Source organism: Aythya fuligula, chromosome 26 (genome assembly GCF_009819795.1).
Source record: "Aythya fuligula isolate bAytFul2 chromosome 26, bAytFul2.pri, whole genome shotgun sequence".
In the NCBI taxonomy this organism is placed as follows: Eukaryota; Metazoa; Chordata; class Aves; order Anseriformes; family Anatidae; genus Aythya; species Aythya fuligula.
Window position 1 is genome coordinate 3,626,480 of NC_045584.1, and position 23,335 is coordinate 3,649,814.

At 41.0% G+C, this 23,335-nt stretch overlaps 1 protein-coding gene across 2 annotated transcripts in view; it reads left to right on the forward strand.

The window, feature by feature from the left end:
• The first annotated feature begins 266 nt into the window (after positions 1-266).
• CERS4 (ceramide synthase 4) overlaps positions 267-23,335 on the forward strand; it is a 55,601-nt gene continuing 32,532 nt past the window's right edge. The window contains exons 1-3 of one of the 2 annotated variants that reach the window (XM_032203591.1): positions 267-405; positions 5,422-5,476; positions 21,677-21,850. In XM_032203591.1, coding sequence (XP_032059482.1) covers positions 5,457-5,476; positions 21,677-21,850 — 194 coding nt within the window. In that variant the 5' untranslated portion in view covers positions 267-405; positions 5,422-5,456. Of the gene's footprint in view, positions 406-559; positions 589-5,421; positions 5,477-21,676; positions 21,851-23,335 lie in introns of those variants that run through there. The other variant, XM_032203592.1, reaches the window with a different exon arrangement.

Sequence of the window (23,335 nt, forward strand, 5' to 3'; positions counted from 1 at the left end):
CTAGATGATCTGGTAGGTGCTTTCCAACCCTATGTTTCTCTGATTCTGTGATCAAAGCCCTCTGGCCCCTGGAGACGCTTCCCCGCGGGGCTCAGCACAGAACCATCCCACACGGCTCATGGAATAGAATCATTAAGGTTGGAAAAGACCAACTGGGACCACCCCGCGGCAGCTCCTCGAGGCCGGGAGGCCAGGCCCGGCCGCCGCCCGGGGTCCTCCTCCCCGCCGCGCTGGGAGCAGCGCCCGGCCCGGCCCCGCCCCGAGGCCGCCGCCTCCTTCATCGCGCCCGGGGCCAGGCAGAGCCCGGACGCCTCTCGGGTCTCCGCGGAGACCGGGACGGCGCCGCCCCGGGGGAAAGAGAAAGAGAAAGAGAAAAAGAGGGGGCCGGGGGAGGTGGAGGTGGAGGTGAGGGGCGGATATAGCCCGGCAGGTGGCGGCTGAAGGAGCCCGCGGGGGTGTCGGGGACGGGGGGAGAGTGCGTGAGCGCTGGCGGAGCGGGGCTCGGACGGTGCCTGGCGGGGGAGCGGGCAGTGCTTTTGGGGGGCGAAGGGACAGTGCCGGAGCCATCCGGCAGCGCCCGAGGGTCAGGTACCCATGCAGCCGGCGGGGAGCCGGCCGTGAGCGGAGGGGTGGCGGGGGCGGAGGTGGGGGGCACCGGGGAGCCGCGGGGGCAGCGCGGGCGCCGGGCCCGAGCAGCGGGCGGCGGCCCCTGTGTGGCCGAGGGGGGGGGGGTCGCCGTGACGGTGCGAGGGGCTGCTGAGGCACGGGTTCCTGCTGGGGCTGCAAGGAGCAGCCAAAAGGGTGCCCTCACGGCAGCCCCCTGCCCCAGTAGAGCAGTGCTGTGGGAAGAGCGGGCAGGATCCGTGCCTCACCTGCTGCCGGGTGGGGTGCTGGCCGGCCTGCTGCTGGCTGCCGGTCCGGAGGGGAAGAAAAAGCCTTGGTGCCGTTCTGTTGTAAAAGGAGAGCTTGCCGTTCTTCTGGTATAGCACGGCCAGTTAGTATGAAATCAATACAGAAATAAGGGGTTGTGTTGAGCTGTGTTTGCGGTGAAGAAGGTCAGAGCAGGCAATCGCAATGGTACTTCTTGAGAAACCATTCTGCCTTCCTCTAGGTAGCTGCTGGTTGAGTCTCCAGTACTTCACTCTTAGCCCTTTGCATGGAAGGAGGATGAAATTAAAGAAAGATTTTCCTTGGTGGCAATGAAAACTATTCCCAGAAGAAAAAAAAATACGGCAAAGCTGCCCACAGGGCTGCATGAATGCATTTATAAATCTTTTATAATTATAAATCTTTTTAAAGATGATATGTTTGTTCATCAAAATTCAAGTGGTAAAATAAAGGAAAAAAAACAGCTTAGGCTAAAGTTGAAACCAAAAATAATTTAGATTGTACTTTGCACTTCTGGAGTCATTTAAAGCCAGCTTGTATGGTAAGTTTATGAAGCAGTAATGGTTCAGTCTGAATCAAGTTAGGTATCAGAGCATGAAATGAATGTTTCCAAGATAGATGATGATGAATTATATGAATTCAGACATCTGAATTTTAGCTAGCAAGATTTGAATATGGTTACTTTCTTACCTACACCTTTATCTACATCTGAAGACAAAATTTTCGTGTTTTGCAATTTTAACATGAAGTCTTATTAAAGTTTTGCAAAAGTCAGACAGAAAGTGTGTTTGAGGGGACAAACGTGGAGACTTCTGTCCTCCAAAGGAGCCAGTCTTTCTTCTGACTGACCAGAGACAACTGCAAGATATGAAAATGTGCTGGTGACTCATCTATCTGCAAGCTCGAGTTTATCAAGATATTCAGGAGATGTATGGAGACTTAAAAACACAAAGGAACTTTTTTTTTCCAATTTCTTTTATATTGTTAACCCAATGCTGTATGTTGGAAAAAATCAGACTGTGATATGCTGATGCTTCAGTGCATCAAAGCTGGCAAAACTGAACAGTGCATCTGATATGAAGCCAAAATTTCTCTTTATCTAGAATCAATGCTACCCCGTGAGGAATACCTGTTCTGGGTTATTAGCTGTAACAAACGGATGAAATTCATATAAAATATTAATTTTATTAATTCCCTTCTTCTGCTAGAATTGCATTAAGGAGATAAAGCAAAGAGAAGAGATTTCTCAGTTTGATAGTTGCTTCCGGTAGGAAGGAGAGCAAATAAATGCACTGAAAAGTAATTATTACATTGCCCTTCCATTGCAGTCCACCTAACTCCACAGAAATTGGATTTATTATTGTAGCCTATCACTCACATAATTCAGAGAGACTCAGCTTCTCTATGCACAAGTGAAAGATGAGATTTCTGATGCAATCTCTACAGGCAGTGGTTGAGGAATTGATGATATATTTCAGCTCTAATCAAAATAAAAATGTCCCTTCTGGGCTGGTGCCTTTTCTGCTTGTTCTTAGAGGATGTCTAAGGACACCCTAGTCTACAAAGAAATGAAGACAGTGGTGGTGCTTGGGGGTGTCTAAGCTATCCACTCTTTCCTCCCAAGTTTACCTGTGGACACTCAATGACCTGTCTGAAATCTGAAGCCCAGAAGTTGGGGCTTCACCTGAGGAAGTCCTTTTTCTTCTCTGCACAAGGTCACAAGCGTGATGGAAGGCATTTTTATTGTGGTTTTGAAGGTTACTTGTGGTTTTCTGACATCCTTTTCTATTCAGAATTTAAATAGTATTTGGTCTCAAGGAGAGAGCAAGTTCTGAAGGGTTAGTATCACAAAGATAGCCAATTTTAGTGGTGTCCAGTAAACACAAGAATCACTTTATCAATCATTCCTGAAATTGAGAGTTTTTCAGAAAGATGATTGATGTGGATTATGTTCCTGAGCCTAAGAGGGCTCAAGAATTAAAAAGGTTTCAGGAAAGTCTAATGGCTTTCTGTTTGAGATAGATACCCATGTTAAAAGTTCAGCTATCTTTTGTTCATAGAATCATACAATGATATATATAGGAAAGGACCATCTAGTCCTTCCCCCCTGCCATGAGCAGGTACATCTTTCAGTAGATCAGTGAAAGTTATGGATGAACAGCTTCTGGAAGTGTTCAGGGCCAGATTGGATAGGGCTTTGGGCAACCTCATGTCTTACCACCCTCATAGTGAAGAATTTCCTCCTTATATCTAGTCTAAATGTACTCTCTTTTAGTTTAAAACCATTATCCCTTGTTCTAACACTACACACCTTTGTAAAAAGTATCTCTCCATCTTTCTTAAAAGCCCCCTTTAAGTATTGTAAGGTTACAATAAGGTCTCCCCAGTCTTCTTTTTTTCCAGACTGAACATCTCTAGCTCTCTCCTTCATAGAAGAGGAGTTCCAGCCCTCTGATCAGATTTGTGGCCTTCCTCCAGACCTTCAAGTCCGTGTCCTTATGTTGGGGGTCCCAGAGCTGGATGCAGTAGTCCACATCAGGTCTAAAGAGACTGAAGTAGAGGCAGGGAATCACCTCTCTGAGCCTCCTGGCAACTCCTCTTTTGATGCAGCCCAGGGTACAATCACCCTTCTGGCCTGCAAGCACACACTGCTGGCTCATGTTGAGTTTTTCATCCACCCATACCCCCAAGTCCCTTCTCCACAGGCTTGCTCTCCATCCACTTGTTACCCAGCCTGTACTGATGTTTGGGATTGCCCTGGCTCAGATGCAGCACCTTGCACTTGGCCTTGCTGACTTTCATGTATGCCCACTTCTCAGGCCTGTCCAGGTCCCTCTGGATGGCATCCCTTCCTTCTGTTGTGTCATCTGCAGCACTCAGCTTGGCATCATTAGCAAACTCACTGAGGGTGCACTTGATCCCACTGTTTATGTTGTTAATAAAGATATAAAGCATCACCATGGATGTCCACCTGAACACAGAGCTGTTGACTGCAACTCTTGCCATCCAGCCAATTCCTTATTCATCAGCCAATTCCAGTCCATCAGATCCATCTCTCTCCAATTTACATGTAAAGCCAAGGATATTGTGTTGGAATGTATCAAAGACCAAACCGAAGTCCAGGTAGATAACATTGCTCATTCTTCCCTTGTCAACTGACATAGAAGGCCTCCATCATAGAAGGCCACCAGGTTGGTCAGGCATGATTTGCCCTTGTTGAAGTCATGAGGGCTGTCTCAAATCACCTCCTTGTCTTCCATATGCCCTAATGTTGCTTATCTGATCCATGATATTCCCAGGCACAGAGGCAAGGTCCACTGGTCTGTATTTCCCAGGGGCTTCCTTTCTACTCTGTTTTAAAGCAGGTGAGCTGTTTCGCTTTTTCTACTCATTGTGGACTTCGCCTAACTGCCATGACTGTTTCACATGTTGTTCCACACTATCATAGATTTGGGACTACATGTAATATGTAAAGAAAGACCCAAAAATAAATTTCTACCTGTAGCAGGACCTTTTGACAGCTCTTGCTGGCCCGTTAAAAGTCTTTCTCCCAGATGTGGACATTGTATTGAGCATTACCTCAAGGCAGCAATTCAGAGCTGTGGCAGATGAAGATGCATTCTTAATTCCTTGGACAAATGTGTCATTTGTCTTGCTACTTTATCACTCCGCTAAGTTTTCATTGAACAGAAATAGGATCAAGCTAGGATGTACCATCCAGTAACTACTTTGTCAGTTGCTCGTACGTTTTTTTTTGTTTTGTTTCTGATCATTAACAAAACTTTGGAAAAGTTGAGTGCAGAAAAGTTTCTCTATGCAACAAAGAATCCACCTGCTTTTGCGTACTTGTTGACAAGGTCCTTTAGAAACACAGTATTATGAGACAAGAAAACTAACACTGTTTTCTAAATTTTTATTCTGTATTGTAACACCAGCTTCTAAATTATTCTAGAACCTTCCCATGCAAAGTTTTTGGGGATAAATTTGCTTTCTGTCTCTTAGATCTAGACAAATTCGTATTTTCTGAAATAGGTACAGCTGAGGACAATGCTTTACAGACTAGTGTAGGAACAGAAAATCTCTGTAGCAGATGGTAAGGCTATAGCCATGTAGACATAGCTCTGACTTTTGCTTATTTTACAACTCTTTTGTGACCACTGCAACAGTTTCTAACATCCATCCTCTAGCAGCTGAGTTGCCATGTTAAGACTTCGGAAGCAATTACTTAAAATGAAAGATCTCTCAGGGAATTTTAAAATCTTAATTCATAGCCAGAATCTTAATTCTTCTCACTGAGAGGATAAAACGCAGCTAGGGTGTTATCATGTACTGTTTGTTTTTCCAAGTCAAACATGAGTAAGGGAAGGTCTTGTAAGCTTCCTACTCACCTCTAGGAGAAATATGGGAGGAATACGGATGGAGTGATGTGATGCTGAGGTTCCCTGCAATTTATTTGAATATGTACACTCAGAATTTACTTTTGGCTATGCATATAGAATATTTAAGCTTTTTTGTGTTTGTTTTTTTTTTCAGGTTCCTTTTCCAGAGGGCAATAAAGACTTGATGACATGAATCCAGATATTACCAGGTATGATGTAGCAGTTGGAGGTTTTTATTGTTCAGCAGAGACGTTTTCTGCAGCACTACAATTTGATCAGATTGAGGTCAATGACAAATGAACCCCTTTGTCCTGCCACAAGCCACTTGGGCTTCTCTTCCCTATCTTGTTTAGCCTGCACAAATGATCCTGAAACCATGTGGTAAATTGCACTGAGGAACTGGTGTGGGGTGAAATCAACCCAAGTACAAAGAAAAAAAAATGTTTTAACACATTTATTTAACACATAAATGGGAGTGCTAGTCAGGAACGGGTGGAGGCCTGGGGCCTACTCGCAGTTGGCAGTGTTGGTTTCAGTTGGCAGTGTTGTTAACACTGTATGGTAAGTTATCAAAAACCTGTGACAGCAGAGGAATCTCTTCACTCTGGACAGAGCAGTAGATTCATTTCAAAGTTTAAGAGGTTGTGTTGAATCTCTCAACCCATTGATATAATCTTAAAGGAAACGTCTGATTCCTCCCTCACTGTGGTCTCCTGTGCTGCAATCTGGCTTTGTTCAGGTGAAACCAAATTCACAAGAGGGAAGATTATAAAATTTCAGAGGACTAACATCCACAAATCAAAACAAATAGTCTGTCTTGTTTTCTGTACTCTGGGCACTGATTAACATATATTTGCCTTTGAAATGCTGAAGATTGAGTCCATAACTCACAGCACTATCTGGAAGATCGCTTTTTTGTTTCTTTTAATTTTGACTCTTTGTATGCATCCAAGCATTACTATGATATAACAAGTTCACAGTAATATCCAATCTAAACAGGTGAGAGCAGTTTTGAGCTGACTCTACTTCAGTTGTGAACTAGATAGTATATAGATAGTATATAGCCTGTTGATAAGAACAAAATTGTAATGAGATTTACAGAGTCAGGACAGTTTATTGTACCCTGTGTTTTATCTCATGCTTGTATTCCTGATGTCCATTCCAAATTTCTTTCCTGTAGCAGAAAACCTGTGCCTTCACCTGAAGAGAAAGGGGAAAGCAAGAGTCTTTATCTGACACAAGAACTTAAAAACAGATCATGTAATTATTTCTTACTAGTAAACTGAATTATTCTAGTTAATATATTAATTGAGTGTTGCAGGCACATCTGCAATGTAACATGTCACAGGTGAAGAATTTATGTGATGCTTTTGATGGCAATGCAACATGCTGCAGGTTGTGTTGTAAAAGCTCCAGCTAACACAGTCTTTAGATCTGGAGTGCATCTGATGAACAGGTATGTAGGAAACTCTACCAAGAGCTGGGGTACTGCATAAACAGTGCAGGTTCTTGTATTGTTATGTTGGGTTTATCAGTTTCAGGAGCTGTTACCTAGCCTGGGCTGATATCTGTTGAAAAGCTACCAAAGCTAAGCTGAGCAAGCCAATCCTCTCCACCAGGTACATCCTTTCTATCAGAAGGAGACAGAGCTACTCTCCTTGGTCCTGCTAGACAGTCATGGTCCAGACCTCACACACAGGCTTTCTAGCTGTGGGCTGTTTTCCTCAGATTGCTGAAATATATTGCAGGGCTTTGTTCCACATCCTTGACTGTCCTTCTATTTGAAGTAAAGGCTTTAATTTTATTGTGGGTCTCTATTACATATATGTATCACAGAATCACAGAACTATCTAGGTTGGAAGAAACCTCCAAGATCACTGAGTCCAACCTCTGACCTAACACTAACAAGTCCTTCACTAAACCATATCACTAAGCTCTACATCTAAACATCTTTTAAAGACCTCCAGGGATGGTGACTCAACCACTTCCCTGGGCAGCCCATTCCAATGCCTAACAACCCTTTTGGTAAAGAAATTATTCTTAATATCCAACCTAAACCTCCCCGGCGCAACTTTAGCCCATTCCCCCTCGTCCTATCACCAGGCACACGAGAAAATATATATTATGTATGAAAAAAAAAGAAAGAAAAAAGAAAACATGAAAGAGGGAAACAGGCTCTGTTCGGGTTATTTTTACCGACTGGGGTACTGTCACAGTTTTCTGGGGAACTGCTTCCTTATTGTCCATCTGTCTTCATACGGTATATGAAAGGTAACCTTCTTCTGAAAGATTTGAAAGATGTTATGCCAGAGATTGTTTTTAATATTTTTAAAGAAAAGATCATTGATTTTTTTTTCTGTTTAGAGATGATACTAAAGAAAAACAATTTGAAATCAGAATTCCTGAAATAATTATTATGTGATTTATCTTGTAAAGTTTTTTTCCCCAGTATTTACATCGATTTGTGGTGAACTGAAGAAAGGAGAAAGTGACCCTGAGTATCTGTATTTTAAAAATAAACCCTGAGCTCAGCTAACATGAATCAGGGCTGTGCTGTGACAGCCAGAGATGTTAACTTTGTACAGGGAAATTGAAATGGCTGTGGCTGTCACTCTGGCCTGGGTTATGTTCACTTATCCAGTCACTGTAACTGGTAGAGGTGTAATTGTCTGAGCTCACATAGCTTATATGCAATTTTTTTTAAAAAACTAAGTATCTTCATATGGTAGATTGCATTACTCATTAAGCAGTAATGATTGTGAAAAGTGAGGCAGTTCTTTTAGTTGTGGAGAAAGGGAAATCTTTCTGTTGGTTGCTGTTTCTCAGACAATGTTTTAAATGTATTTTGCTTTTGCTGTAGCGTTGGGAATGTAGATGCTATTCTCAGATAAAGTTTTAGGTTTTATGTTTTGAAATGAAAGAAAAATAATGAAAACATACTAGTTTTAGAAGTATAAGGGTGTCATTTTTAAAATCTTAATTTTAGTAATTAAAATTTAATTTTTCTCTCTAAGCTTTGAAACAGCCTGGGGAGTTTGTGGGAACAAATAACCTGGGAAACTGATGGAACCGTTGATACTGAAATTCAAAGCCAGCTGGTAGAAAGTAATTAAAGCTTGTGTGTTCCTTGCGTGAGGGAGGAGAATGGAGATTGTGTGAAAAGTTATGATCTGCATCTGTAGGTGTGCTAGGTTATAATAAAGGATGCCTCCCTCAACCTAATGCAAACAAGCTCACCTAGCGTGGATGATAGATAAGCGCTTTTCTAGTCTCTGTTGGCATTCAGAATGATCCAATTCCACTTTGATGTTTTATCTTTGTTAGATCTGTGGCATAGAAGTCACATGTATTTGTTCCTTTGTCTTACCGTTTCCTTATTATCACAACTGTTTCTTTCATTTTGTCTGAAGATTAACAGTTCAGGAGTTCAGTGCTTCGCTTAGCTGAATGTTCTTATTGCTGGGGGAAAAATGAGAAACACATATTTGGGGAAATGCCCCATTTGTGGTAGAGTGAAGGGTAACATAGGGCTTGACTCACTGCAGGGACTGACTGTACAAACAAGCAATGGTGAAGCTTTGGACTTCAGGGCAGTAGGAACTTTGGATAATGCTAGGGATGAAGACCTTCTGAGAGCTGCTACAAACTGTGCAGAACTAACCGTGTGGCCAGAGTGGCAGAACAGAGCAGGAAGGCCTTTCTGTTCCAGAACAGAACACAAACCCCTTCTGCCAAAGGTGACTCCTGGAGAACAGATTGGGAGAGGGCCATCAGACCAGAACCATACCAATATTTGCTTTGTAATGTGCTTTGGAAGTGATGAAGAATCAGATGACACATTGGACAAGCATTGCATTGTCACATGAATGTACATGAAAAAGACTTTGACAAGGGTTGTGCAGGATTTTAATTCTTCCTTTCAAATCCTGACTTAGAAATTGTGTTGAAATTTCAGTTTATATGGCAAGAAAATTTCCTAACAAATGTGGTTACATCAAGAAGTTTGAAGATATGACTTAAGATACAACGTTGGAAACTTGAACCTACTACCCTCTATTTGTTTTTCACAGTTTTTCAGTTTCACTGTTATAATTAAACATTTTGAGGCCTGATGTGTAGTTTTTGAGTAACAGGAACAGTGATAATCAGTTGAAAAATTTCATATGGCAGTAGAAAAGATGTTTGGGGTATGTATCATATTGAAAGGTATGGGCTCATGGTTCCCATTTCTCCAGCATACAAACATCATGCACAGGACTTTAGGTTATATAACAAGAACTTGCCTTTGGAAGAATTTTGTGTATCTCCCATAGCTGTCACTGTTACAGGCTTAAAATTTTGAGCCTTACTCAGTGTGTATTCTCAGTGTGTGATTTCTTTTATTTTCTGTTTCCCTCCAAAACCTGTGAAAATGTCTCTATCAGTGTACAAACTACTTGTTTGTACAGTCTTTGGGGATAAGTAAGCTTAGAGAGCTTTTTGGCAGTTTTTTACTGCCTTTTATCTCAGTTTGAAGGAAGATGCCTCACTAAGAAGCATCTAACGTACTCTTGCTTTATTGAAATTGAGAGAAAGGAGATGAGTAGTTAAGATCAAACTAAGTTTCCTCTTGGTTTCTTTATGTGATCTCCCGGCGTGAATTCTTAGCTTACTGTGGCCTGAGTCCAATAACTTGATTTTCTTCCTTAGTTCTCTCAAGTGATGTAATCCAGTGAGTCCTATTTCTACAGAAAGACCAGAGGAGATAGCAGGCATTAGAAGAAAGAATGAAGGAAAAAAATCCAAAGAAATTGCTGAGTAGCTGGTCTGGATTTTATAAGTGCCTCCTTCTTGCATTTCATGTTGGTAAATGTATGATTTCAAGAAACACACATAAAGATGTTAATACCTGTGTATATATTTTGGTTGGATGTTCTAGCTGGTACTTTGGATGCCTGAGTTGCCTTACTTGGATACTAGTAGGGTCTGATGTTCTTGCTAACAGGTAGTATGTGTGTAGTCTTCTATGCACTGATGGAAGAACATGGTTTTCTTTACTCAGAGGGTGGTGAGGCACTGGAACAGGCTGTCCAGAGAGGTTGTGGATGCCCCATCCCTGAAGGTGTTCAAGACCAGGCTGGATGAGGCCCTGAGCAACCCGATCTAGTGGGAGGCATCCTTGCCTATGGCAGGGGGGTTGGAGATAGATGATCTTTGAGGCCCCTTCCAACCCAAGCCATTCTGTGATGGTTCTGTAGTGCTCTTATGCCTCACCGAAACAATCAGCATGCAGGTTTTTTTTTGTTGAAAAATTGTTTGTAAACTTAGCATTCAGTAGCAGAATAGTGATTGTTCCAAAGTGTCAGAAAAACAAAGTTGATGTTACCTCACCCCACTCAGGAATTAAAAAAGGAACATTATTTCATTTAATAGTAGAGACCTAGGGTAAGTGCCAGACAGAGTCTGCAAAGGTCTTCAACTTTCATCTCTGCTGCTTTTTACGCTGGTGACATACCACTTTATTTTTGCGACTTGTTTGACTAACAGGTGCTGCAGTTCACCATGAGTTTCTTCAGCCTTAGCAGGGAAGCATCTGCAAGGGTCTGGAGAAGCACTATGGATGAAACAGCCATGATATTATTTCTAACTGTGCATGTAAGGATGACAAGTTCTTGTTTTTTTTTTACGATTCAGGAGGACAGTTTTGGCTTGTTTGGGGATCTGCTTGGTAGGATTTCATGGGGGACTGTCTTGGTAGGTAAAGGGGTTGGACAGCTGGTTGGTCTTCAAGGTTGGCCTCCTCTAAGCACAAGTGTAGTCTATTCCAACATGCAAAATGTCAAACAAAAATAGCAGGAGGCCAGCAGGGATGAACATGAAATTGTTGATGGAGCTCAAACACAGAATAAAAGTATCAGGAAGGTGGAAGTGGGAGTGGCATGCAAGAATTGAGATGGGAAAGTCTGAGCTGTGCTGGGGCTATGGATGTGAAGGGCAAATAGAAGGGCTTCTCTAAGTACACTGTCAGCAAAAGGCATGCTAAGAAAAATTTGGGCTCACTGTTAAAAGTACCTCCTTACCAAAGACCTGGAGAAGCCTGAGGTCCTTAGTGCCTTTTTTGTTTTTGTTTTTTCCTGGTTAAACCAGTACTTGGTTTCTACTGAGTAAAATCAAGGAATCTTACTCATCCACCTCAATAAGGGATAATAGAGTGAGAAGAGCTGTTGATTTGCATTCTGACGTGGATGACTGACATCAGTCTGTAAGCTGTGCTGTCAGTCAGACCTGGCAGTTTGCTTTGGAGTCAAACAGTCAGAAGTCAGAGAAGCCTAACAAGCAAGAAGCTGGCAAGCAGACCACAAGGTACGGCAATTAGTAATTTATATTGGCTAGGGAAGAAAAGAGTGTTGTTCTCTGGACAACTAGGTAGTGAAGTTTGTCTGTTTGCTAAAAGCTGATTTGTAACTTCTAGCACTTCTTTTGTGTTTTTATGCTTTTTTGAGGGGGAACAGGGGACTCCAAAAGAGCGTGTAAATGAAAATTGTTGCCTTTGAACAGAGCAGCACATGACCAGCCCACACTGAAGCATGAGGTAGGGCTAAAATTGGTGAAAAGTTGGAAAGTTGAGGAACCCCAGTGAGTTGAAAAGAGATGTTTTCTTAGTCAGAGGGTTGTGGAAGCAAGTTTTGTCATTCAGCTTTTAAAACAATGAGTAAAAAATTAAGCTTCTGTTGGACTAGTAATGGAACTAAACAAATAGAGAAATTCAATTCAAACAGATGAATTGCAAAATTAATTTATTCTTGAGTGGGCAGCAGACATAGTTGAGTATAACTGATCATTGGTGGCAAGACAAGGCTGCATAAATCATTGCAAGTTTTCAGCCTTTTTTTTTTTTATAAGCCTGTGAAGACTTAGTGTTGATGATTACAAAAGGAAGAAGATTTTGTTTTTTTTCATTTCTAGTCACAGTTGGAAAAGTCTTATTTGACAAAAAAAAAAAAAAAAAAAGGTGGAGATTCTGCCAGAGCTTGAGGTTTTAGAGAAAATAAAAGCTCATTCAGAATCACAAGAAAAAAAGATGAGAAGGCTGGGGAACACAGGAGAAATTAAGCAGAATTAGCTGCAGGTAAACAGAGATTCATACTCAAGATTCATACTAGAATCTGCCTATGTGTTTGGAGGAGGTTGTGTGTTGGTTATGGTCAGAGCAAGCAGTCTTACAATGATCTCCAAAAGAGGTTCAGAGAAATGGTGGTGTAGAGGGCAATGGCATTTGTATGAAATATAACTTTGACAAATAAAATGAGGAGAAGGCATACCAAGAGAATGAAGGTTAATAAATTGTTCATGGACTGGTACGATAAGGAAAGATTTTTATTTATTTATTTATTTATTCCATCAGAGGACATTCTTATGCATTGTTCTTAATTAATAAATATCAGCTGAGTCCCTTGGACACTGGCAGGCTGTTGTTGAATTCACTTGATAGGTAAGGAAAGCTTTAAATTAAAATGGGGAAGAACTAACAGAGGGAAAAGGGAAAGGGAGCAATCTCTGGGAAATGAAACATTGATAAGATGATATCAGAAAGCAGGTATATCCCTAGGGATGAGGGAAAGGAAATGAACATATCCAAGCTGAGATAAAATTTGAAAAGTTTAATGTATTCCCCTAAGGGAACTAGAACTTAGGTAATCTTTGTCTCAGCATGCTGGAAATACTAGTACATGTACTTAAGAATATTTGAGCAAAGATTTCTTTTTACCTATACGTTTTTAACAAATTGACAGTACATTAATAGTATGTTAGATGGAAAAATCATCGCACCAACTGTAATCCCAGTATTGTGATCCTAATGTGAAATTTTTACAAATAAAATTGGGGACAGAAAAACCTTGGAGACTGAGATGAAGACTTTGAAGGTAACATGGGTGTAGAAAAGATAGCCTATGTCATGTTAGTCTAAGTTTTCTTTGTTAAAATTATTTCTCTAGAAGAGAACTGCAGTAAATTTCAGGTCTGAACTTGTAATTTATGTAACTGTAGCAAGTAGTTCGATGGGGTACTTAGGGACATGGTTTAGTGGGTGACATTGGTGGTAGGGGGACGGTTGGACCAGATGATCCTGGGGGTCTTTTCCAACCTTAGTGATTCTATGATTATGGGAAGTATCAAATAGGTAGGAAACTGTCTAGAAAAGCTATTGGAAGGGAATCGACCTATGGAATTTTTGAATAATCGATTTCTTAGCTAAATTAGATAAAGGTTCAAATGCATAACATATAACGATAACCCAAATTTAGAAAGCGTGGATAAGTGCAGGACTGCAATACAATGGCTCTTCCCATTTGAAGTAACAGGGAACCTTTATGAATATGCATAGGATATATATGCATCTGTTTCTACACCCCAGCTGCTTCTGGAGAGCAGTGAAAGGGAGAGGGACCTGAGGGTCCTGGTGGACAGCGGGATGACCATGAGCCAGCACTGTGCCCTTGTGGCCAAGAAGACCGATGGCATCCTGGGGTCTATCAGAAGGGTTCCTCCCCCTCTACTCTGCCCTGGTGAGACTACATCTGGAATATTGTGTCCAGTTCTGGGCCCCTCAGTTCCAGAAGGACAGGAAACTGCTTGAGAGAGCCCAGCACAGAGCCATGAGGATGATGAAGGGAGTGGAGCATCTCCCTGATGAGGAGAGGCTGAGGGAGCTGGGGCTGTTTAGCTTGGAGGAGAATGAGGGGTGGTGACCTTACTGAGGATGTTCTGCTTAAATATGAGCCAAAACTTTTTTTATGGTGTGACAGGCTGCCCAGGGGATTGTGGAGTTTCCTTCTCTGGAGATACGCAAAACCTGTCTGGATGTGTTCCTGTGTGACCTGATCTAGGTGTTCCTGCTCCGGTAGGGGGACTGAACTAGATGATCTTTTAAGGTCCCTTCCAATTCCTAACATTTGGTGATTCTGTAATTCACAGAAAAATAGGGAGAGCCTCTTCATTTTGCTCTCCAAAATATCAAGATTTAAGAGGCTTTTTTTGGATTTTGATTATTTCAATCATAGCCCCATGCAAAAAATAGAGCAAGTTGAATCCAGAAGCAATATAACTGCATCCGTATGGTGGTGTGCTTCCACATTAACTAGTAATTTCCCCTGTGGCACTAATGTGCTGCTGGGGGTTAATTAAGTCCTAGGAAAACTGGCTATTCCAGGAAGTCTACTACAGGAATACCCGTGCTGCTTCTGGCAGCAATGTCGTTAGCATGATGCTGCACTTAAGCTAATAAGACTTGACAGACCTAAACAGCTTGGCCCAGAGGCACTTGGTGGATGTTTGTACCTGTGGCATTATCCACCCACAAACTCAGCTAATCCACCTCTAGACAATAGACCATCTGCGGTAGCATCAAGAACTGGAAGGCCTTCCTAGCCGGAGTAAGAGAAGCCAGGTGGCATTTAATAGTAAAAAGTGCAGAGTTGTGTATCTGGGGACTAATAAGAGAAATTTGTATTAAAAATGAGGGTGTTAAAGCTAGACACTCCTCTCAGAAATCCTGTTCACAGTCTAGTCATAAACAGAGGAATGTGCAAGGAAAGGTTTTCTGTCTTTTCAACTATGGCTAGTTATATTAGGAGAGAATTAGAAGCCATGGACTTATTTAGCCTAGAAATAAAGGATTAGATAAAAGTACTGTTCTATAAACAGTAAGAAGAACTTGCTCGTGGTAAAATCCTGTGCTAATACAAAAACAAATGGCATTTAAATTCTTGATTGTAGTTGGTTTGTTAGTAGTGCAGTACCATAGTAAAACTACATTGCTGCTGGAACTAGCACTGGCATTCCTATAGTAAACAACCTTCCAAGGTATTTGCTGCAAAAATGTTGAGACACCTCTAATACGTCTTGGTACCCTTCAGTAAGAAGATATTATTTTTGCCTCTTATAGCAAAAAGCTGAAAGTGACCCAGCACAGTCTTGGATGTTCCTAAGATTAACTGCTTCTTGAGGTAGAGAGGAGGAGGAAACAAGTTCGTGAGTTGTATTTAGGAATCTTGAAAGAAATTGGAAGTTCTGTGCTATTTTGGGCCAGAATTCCTGTAGCAGAGACCTAAATCACTACTGCATCTATGTTCCCAGTATGTGCTGCGTAAACATTAAGGCAGGGGCAGAAGGGTTTAGGGGAGGAAATATTGATCAAAAAGCAAACTAAAAACTCCAGCGTAATCTCTTTTTTATTATTATGGATTTTTATATTATCTTCCTCCAAACGGTGGCTAATGCAGTAACATCTAGCTTGACACTGCAGTTAAAAACTGGACAGCAGATACCTACACCTAGTTTTCTTCAGAGTGGGTAGGTAATTACCCTGTTCTTTATGAAGATTTTTAAGTCTTTTCTCTCTCTTTTTCCCTCACCCTTATCTCCCGTATTCACATATGCAAATTTATCTGAGTATTCATATAGCTATATTCTAATGTTTTGCTTGGGAATAGATTCTGTAAGGGAAGCAGCAGAATGACTCTTTGAAGATATAAGCAACAGTTATGCTTTCTGGGTAAACCTGCTTGGCCATTTTAACTGTGAGACGAGGAGTAACCTTTCTAGCCAGATTCCGTGCTGCTTCTCAAACAGTTCAGCTTTGAAAGTGAAACTATATAAATACATCCCTACGGGAATTAAGTGTAGTGGTGTTACTGATCCACGGCTCAGATTTCATGGAGCCCTGTAGTGCTGTTCTCTGCTGCGGTGCTTAGATACAGCAGTTGCATTCCTCCTGCAAAGCAGAGTAATTTCTGCTTTCCCAGCAGCAGTTCAAGTGCAGCCTGATAGGAGAGACCTGTGTCACTCTAAAGATTCAGATAGAAATGTCAAGTTAAAAAGAAAAAATCAAGAAAGGTAAGATTTAACAATGTAAATGCAATTGGCAGGGCTGCTGGACTGTGCTAAATCCAGTTGCCTCAAGACCTTCTTGTGTTGACTTCAAGGAGCCATGTTCATGTATATATTGAGTGCCTGATCTTGTCATGGTATAGACTCAGCCTTGTTCTAAGCCTTGCCCTCCCTGTCCCCATGGCATAACTGTGATAATCCTCTGTTTTTGATTTCATTTTCACATGCATATTCTACTTCAAACTTAATGCTGTTTTCTCAGCATTTACTCTTATGCTCACTGTGAAATCCTAATGCTGATCTGTTCAGTATCACGTATGGGGGAGTGTTTTGCAGTGTTGTTTTTTCCTTTGTTCTTGCTGAACTTTTCTTTGTAAAAGAAGCTTTTTGTTTCTCTTGTATTCAGAGCTGGAGGGCTTCCTCCTGTATATTATTACAAAGCTACAACTAATAACACAGGATGTTCTGTGAGGTGTAAAGGACTTTTGAAAAAGAAGTAGGCCAGTTGATGCTCTTCTGGGGGCGCTCAGTGGGCATTTTAGAAGCACCATGGTCTTCAGCTTCCCAGCTGCCTCAACTTGAAAACTTGTCCTGTCTAAATTGCAAAAATATAAATATGTTGCTTCACACTGTACCTTCTATATTTTTGTGATGTATAATGATAGCTGCTGAGATAAAGAAAACTTTGAAGAAGGTGATCCTGACTGTAGTTTGCACATGAGAGTAGATTAGATAATGGATGTTTACTTCTTTAGTATTTTGAATCTTAGAATATTCCCCCTAAGCAAATTGCAGGACTTACTTTAAATATTCCCCACTTGGCAGAGTTATGTTGCTGTCCTCCACCAAGCCTGTGTTTGCTATCAGATACATAGAGTTCTGGAGGGAGAATTCCTGGTTGTGTAATACATCATGCAGATACCATTATACATCACAAAATATAGAAAAGGATACAGTTTGGTTTAGTGGAGGACTTGTTAGTGTTAGGTCAGAGGTTGGACTCGATGATCTTGAGGTCTCTTCCAACCTAGACAATTCTGTGATTCTGTGATATGAAGCAACATATTTAACTTCTTGCAATTTAGACAGGCTGAGTTCTCAAGCAGAGGCAGCTGGAAAGCTGAAGACTGGAAAAAAGCTGTGTTTCTAAAATGCCCATTTGAGCACCCTCAGAAAAGCAAAGCTACTTATTATAGCATCTTTCCCTAACATGCCTATTGTCTGCCCTTTGGAATAACCCCGTGGTACTGAAGAAATGTGTTCTGAAGAGCTGAGGAAGGGGCGAAACGTAATTTCTCTCTAGGGTTCTCTTGGGTATTCCTGATGTCCTTCTTAGTTACAATAATCTAACTGCAAGCTGAAGCTGTTCCCAGGCTATGTCACTAAATTATCACAAATTTACACTCCATTTCAAGGATGTAACTCAACCTTTCTGCTCCATCCCAGGATGGAGTAGAGGAATCGGGTGCCTTGTCCCCAGGCAGGCATGCAGCAGCTGCAGCTATAAGACCCAGGCTTTTTTGGCCACCAACCAGATAACTTCACGAAATGCAGCCCGCTATGTCCATATGCTAGAAACTGCATGCGGGTTATGACAAGATAAGCCAACTGTTAGATCTGCTTTTTGCTGTGCAGTGTCTGTGGTCAGTTGTATCACCACAATTCACAGCTGGATGTGTTTAATACTAACTGCTAGCTCATGTTTTTCAGACACTACCCAGCTTTTCTGAGAACACAGTCCTGCGTGATTATGATAATGGGCAGCCAGAGGTCATACAGCATCTTGGTAGCTGTTTGAGAAACCCAGGAGGGCGTTTTCCAGAAACTATTGTCACGGACAACTCAAAATGCGTGGCCTCTGTGCTCTTGCTGACTACACTTCCTAGCTTTAGTATTCTTCATATCTGTGTGGTATGTAGGTCATTAACTAGTCCTGTGACTCTAGCCTGCTCCAAGAGAAGAAACCAATAACTTATTTTCCAGACTTCAAGCACAACTGCACCACTATAGTGTTCTGCTTTTGGTAGCACACGTCATGTTATCCAAAAGCTCATTGTTTCCCACCATGAAATATGTTTGTGTTTTTTTTTTTAAGATAACAGAATGTTTAATTTGCTGCTGGCACATGTAAATCTTTTGACCTATAGATATTACAATAGAAAATTATCACTTCTCTTCATAGCAATACTTGGAACATTTGTTCTGCCTTTGCCCCCATTATGCTGCTGATCAGTAACAACTGAAAGGATGAAAACCATAACAAGGATGGTTGGAAAATATAAATAGTACAAGCCCATCACAAGAAATTATGTTCCACTTCTGGAATCAAAGAAATACCAGCTTCTTACCTGAATGGTTGTGTCTTAACCCACTTGCTAAATATTCTGAACTTTCCTTTGTTTTGTTAACCTTAGAATCACAGAATCATAGAATGGTTTGGGTTGGAAGGGACCTTAAAGATCATCTAGTTCAACCCCCCTGCCATGGACAGAGATACTTTCTACTAGATTAGGTTGCCCAAAGTGTCCTTGAAAACTTCCAGGGAAGCCTTATAAAGCTTATTTTTCCTCCATCACCTCTTGTAATTCTTGTGTCTTAACCGAAACATTTTGCATGTCAAATTGGATTTTGAGGATGGGAAAGCCATTTAAAATTTGACTCAGTTTCATATCAGAGAGTCCCATTATTGAAAGATGTGTCCAATGTATTACTTTTTCTGACTACGGCTGAGATTTTTATCAGCTAAGAACATTTACCAACACTGTTGAGGATGGTGTCTTTCATGCCTTGTGTAGCTCTTTCTAATTCAGACACCTTGCTTAAGTTATCTGACTTTTCTAGCTGCTGTCAAGTATCTATCTGAAGTATACAAACTGTTTTGGAACATTATCACCACACTTCATAGTGACAACATGCTGAATTGATTGCCAGCTAAGTCAATACATATATGGTTTGCTTCTACATACACACTTTCTGGTCTATAACTATAGAATTTTGTGCAGAAACCTGTATTCTCGCAGTCTAAAGGAGACTTAGGGACATCCTGAAAACTTGGTTCACTGAGGCCCTGATGTTCAGTGTATTTGACAGCCTGTCCCAGGGGCTTGTATCTTTGTCACCCAAATGGAACTATGCTAGTTAATAGCATGTTTACCAGGCAGTCTGAAAAGATTTCTCTAGCATTAAAATCACAGAATCACAGAATTTCTAGGTTGGAAGAGGCCTCAAGATCATCAAGTCCAACCTCTGACGTAACACTAACAAGACCTCCACTAAACCATATCGCTAAGTTCAACATCTAAACGTCTTTTAAAGACCTCCAGGGATGGTGACTCCACCACTTCCCTGGGCAGCCCATTCCAACGCCTAACCCTTTCGGTAAAGGTATACTTCAACTAGCTTCTCTCTTTTTAATGTACAGTGAATCCTGTCGTGACTCTTCTGTGGTCCTGGCTTCAGCTGCCTTTGCTGAATCATCAAAGGCAAGACAGAAAGGGAATTATCTCTGAAGCATCCTATGGCAAGGGGACAGATGTGGATAGCAGGTTGTTCCCACCTTAAAACACCCTTCATGCAGGAAATTAGCTTATAATCTATGTCCCAGAGAGTCAGAGAGATTCAAGAGATTTGGCAGGCACTTTAAAATCTATTACATCTTGACTGGCAGGTTCTTAAAACACATTCTGAAGAGTCTATAAAAGGTGTTTATCTTCATTTTAAGTAACCAATGATCTTTGTGCAGACATTGCACTGGAAGAAGGGCAATTCCACAGACAGACTGGAGAACGGCCTGGAATTGGGAAAAAGCCAGCAGTTTGCAGAGTTCTGGAAGCTGCACGAAAAAGAAAATGCTGTGATTATTGTCAAACTGAGATCTGGCAAAAGAACTCTGTGTTCTTTTCAGTGCTAGTGAAGTTGGGTGCTGCAGCAAGAATGGATATCGTTTTTGTGGCCATACTGCTTCTACTCAGCTACACACCTACAGGGTAGCAGGCTCCAGATTTTTCAGAGTCATTTTTGTGTTGTGCATTTAGGTATCAGATGCTGAAATCAGGGAATGCAGGGAGGAAGAAGAGAATGCATTTTTAGTATGTTGTTTTTCCTTTTTCCTTGTGGAAAAGGGGAAAGTGTTTTCCTGCTTTGCATATCTTAAATGCTCTGAAAATTGCATACACTTTGTGTCAAATACACATATACATTTGCAATCAATTTTGTCATCATACTGAATTGGCTGTGAATGCTTCAGGAGAAATGAGAGTCAAATGTGAAGAAATAGGGTCCTGTTCTTCCCTGTTATAATCAGATCAGAAGACACACTGAGCTGAATAAGAAAGACCAAATCAAGAAGGGAGGTTGTGCTTCAGATGATATCCCTCAGACTCTCCAAAATTCTGGAATAAGCCATATCTTCAGGTTAGCTAACAAATGAACTAATCCTGAATTAAAGGTATCTTAAAAATAAAATGTATGATTTATTTTCAATCTGTTAAGCAATTCTCTTTGCAGAAAATGGGCCAGGGTTTGGGCCTCTCCTGCATGAGATGTCTTATGATATTCGGGTTAAAATTACATGTTTTTTCTCATTGCTTTCGTAAGATGGCATTTCCTGTGTGCTGTTAAAATAATCTCAATGGGCATCTAATTCCCTTACGTAGTTTGTACCTACACAGAGTCTGTTTGATTTACATTCAGAACTTGTGTTCAGGATATTTGTTGTTACCAGTCAGAGTGAGAAGCCTGTGTTGGAAAGCAGCGCAGCTCCTGTTTGTGTGTGAGCTAGAATTACCAAGCAGCAGTATTTTGATGCTGAATGGTTTGGTAAACCCATTTCACTCTTTTATGCTCCTAAACTCTCTGATCATATATGTAAATCACACCTTCAGTCATGGTCTTTAAGATTCATTGAGATTTACCACTTAGCACAAAATTCTTACCTGGAAGTACTTTCCTTAATCATGTAAAGCAGAATATAGATATTTTTTTTTTTTTTAAAGGACAAGCCTCAGAATAGTATTAATTACCTCACAGATGTACACATACACGCACAGTGGAATTGTAATATGTAAATAGAAACAAACAAATACAAAAGATCAAAGACTAAAAAGTAGGGATATGTACATATAAAGGAGAACTGGTAGCCAGCCTTGGAACAGACTTGCCAGATCTTCATAATACCAAGCTGTTGTTCCTATAGAAAGGGATCTATGAACCTGAGAGGTTACAGTACTCAGATTAAAACTTTCTGATGCATCTTGCTGAGCATGACACTGGTGTGCTCTTTTGAATTTTTGGAACACTTTTCTCCATGTTAGCCTTTTTTGATTCTGTGCCAGGAATCTGCAGTCACTGAGCACCTGATAAAAATCTGTGAGTAGCTTATCAGGTCCTTGGGCATTGATGCATTCCACACCTCATCTACTTTCATAGCCAGATGCAACCTCAGCTAGGGTGTAATCCTTCCTCTGCTTCGCTGGCTTGTGCTGACAGGTTTGCTATGTGCTAGACTATCCTCAGTGTATTCTGGTCTCTCTTCTTTCCAGGATGGCACGCGCTCTGAATGAATGGCTATGGCAGCATGAGTTCTGGCTCCCCCCCGGAATTACCTGGGAGGACATGAAGGAGTCTGAAGACATCCATTATCCTCAGCCTCGTGATCTCCTGCTCAGTATTCCTTTTGCTCTAATCTTGGTTGTCATTCGATACGTCTTTGAAAGGTAAGTTATTTAGTGCTCTTTGGGGTGTTTTAGGGATAATACTGTCAGTTTGGGTCCAAAAGCTGGCTTTATTGTCTGTATCCAATCTATGATTGTGGAGGTTCATGGAAACTCCAGGTCATAAAGTGTGCTGAGGTAAATGTTTCAGCTCTTTCTATACAGCTCTGTTTACTTACTAAAGAAGCACATTGAATATAGGACACAAATCCTACCCTTAAGGTCTAATTAGAAGCAGTGTGACTTCCCACACTCAAAACAAGCAAGCCCTAGAATTAGGTTTACGCTTGTGCTCTAGAAGGCAGACATGCAGTTTCTATTGCACATTACTTGCTATTTCTGGGCCAGGTGCAGTGGAAATAATGCTTAGACTACCCAAATATAGTTAAATCTCCTTTATGTTGGCAAATGGGGATCTGGGATATCCCACCTTACAGAGGAGCCTGAATAAGATGCAGTAAGATAAGCTGAGACATCAGACCTCAGAATGAGTACTGGCATAGCCCATGAATGTATGCATTTCACTGACCACTGTTCTGGATTCAGGAAGTGTAATTTCCTTGGGAGCACCATGTAAAGATGTTTGTAGCAGCTTCCTCTGGGTTGAGGCCTGCCACAGCCACTTCCAGCACTAGGCTACCAGAATCTCTCTTCCTTTTCTCCTTCTGCTACCAAAGCGGCTGCTTTTTGCAGATTCTGGGATATGACCTTCCAGGATCAGCACAAGAGTAACTCTGTCTCTAGGATTTTTCTGGCCAGAACCATTTCAGTATTTTACACATTACTATTCAGCACAGAAAAATTGGGAATTATGTGAAAGCATGACTAGAAATTCCACAAGGTTTGCTGGCTGTGACTTTCATTAAGGTCTTGAACTACTGCTGTTGCTATAAGCAGTTTAACCATAGTCAGTATTGTGTACTACTGAATGTAATTTGCTTGTGGATTAACTGAGTGTTACCTTAGTGTCAGCCATTGTCAGGGCTGCAGAGTAAGACCCCTTTTGAAAATTGTCTCAAATGGTCTTCACTGGATTGAAAAATTGCTATTACAAATTGTCTGAAGAGGTGTTCTTCTGAAATAGCTTAGTCAAAATCTATAGTGGTTTTAAGTTCAGAAAGATCTTAAAAAAAAAAATTAAATGAAAATTTTTGAAAATTAAAATTAAAAAAAAGCTTTTTTTTTTTCCTTTTCAAAAAGAGTCTGCACAAGAAAATGGTTATAGACCTTTCTGAGGGCTTGAAACATGTTTCTTCTCCAGATTCTCTGTGATACAAGGACAAATTGAAAAAGTGTTTACAAGTAGAATTCTGAGCTCTGCTGTGAGAATATTTTTACATAAAAATACTGGCATTAAATTGGGTTTTTACTAAAAACAAATGCATGAATGATTACTTAAAGAATCTTCTTTTCATTATACAAACTTGGAATCCAAGTCTTTTCTTTGTAAATAATAAGTTTAGTGTGCATTCCATTAATTCCATGGTT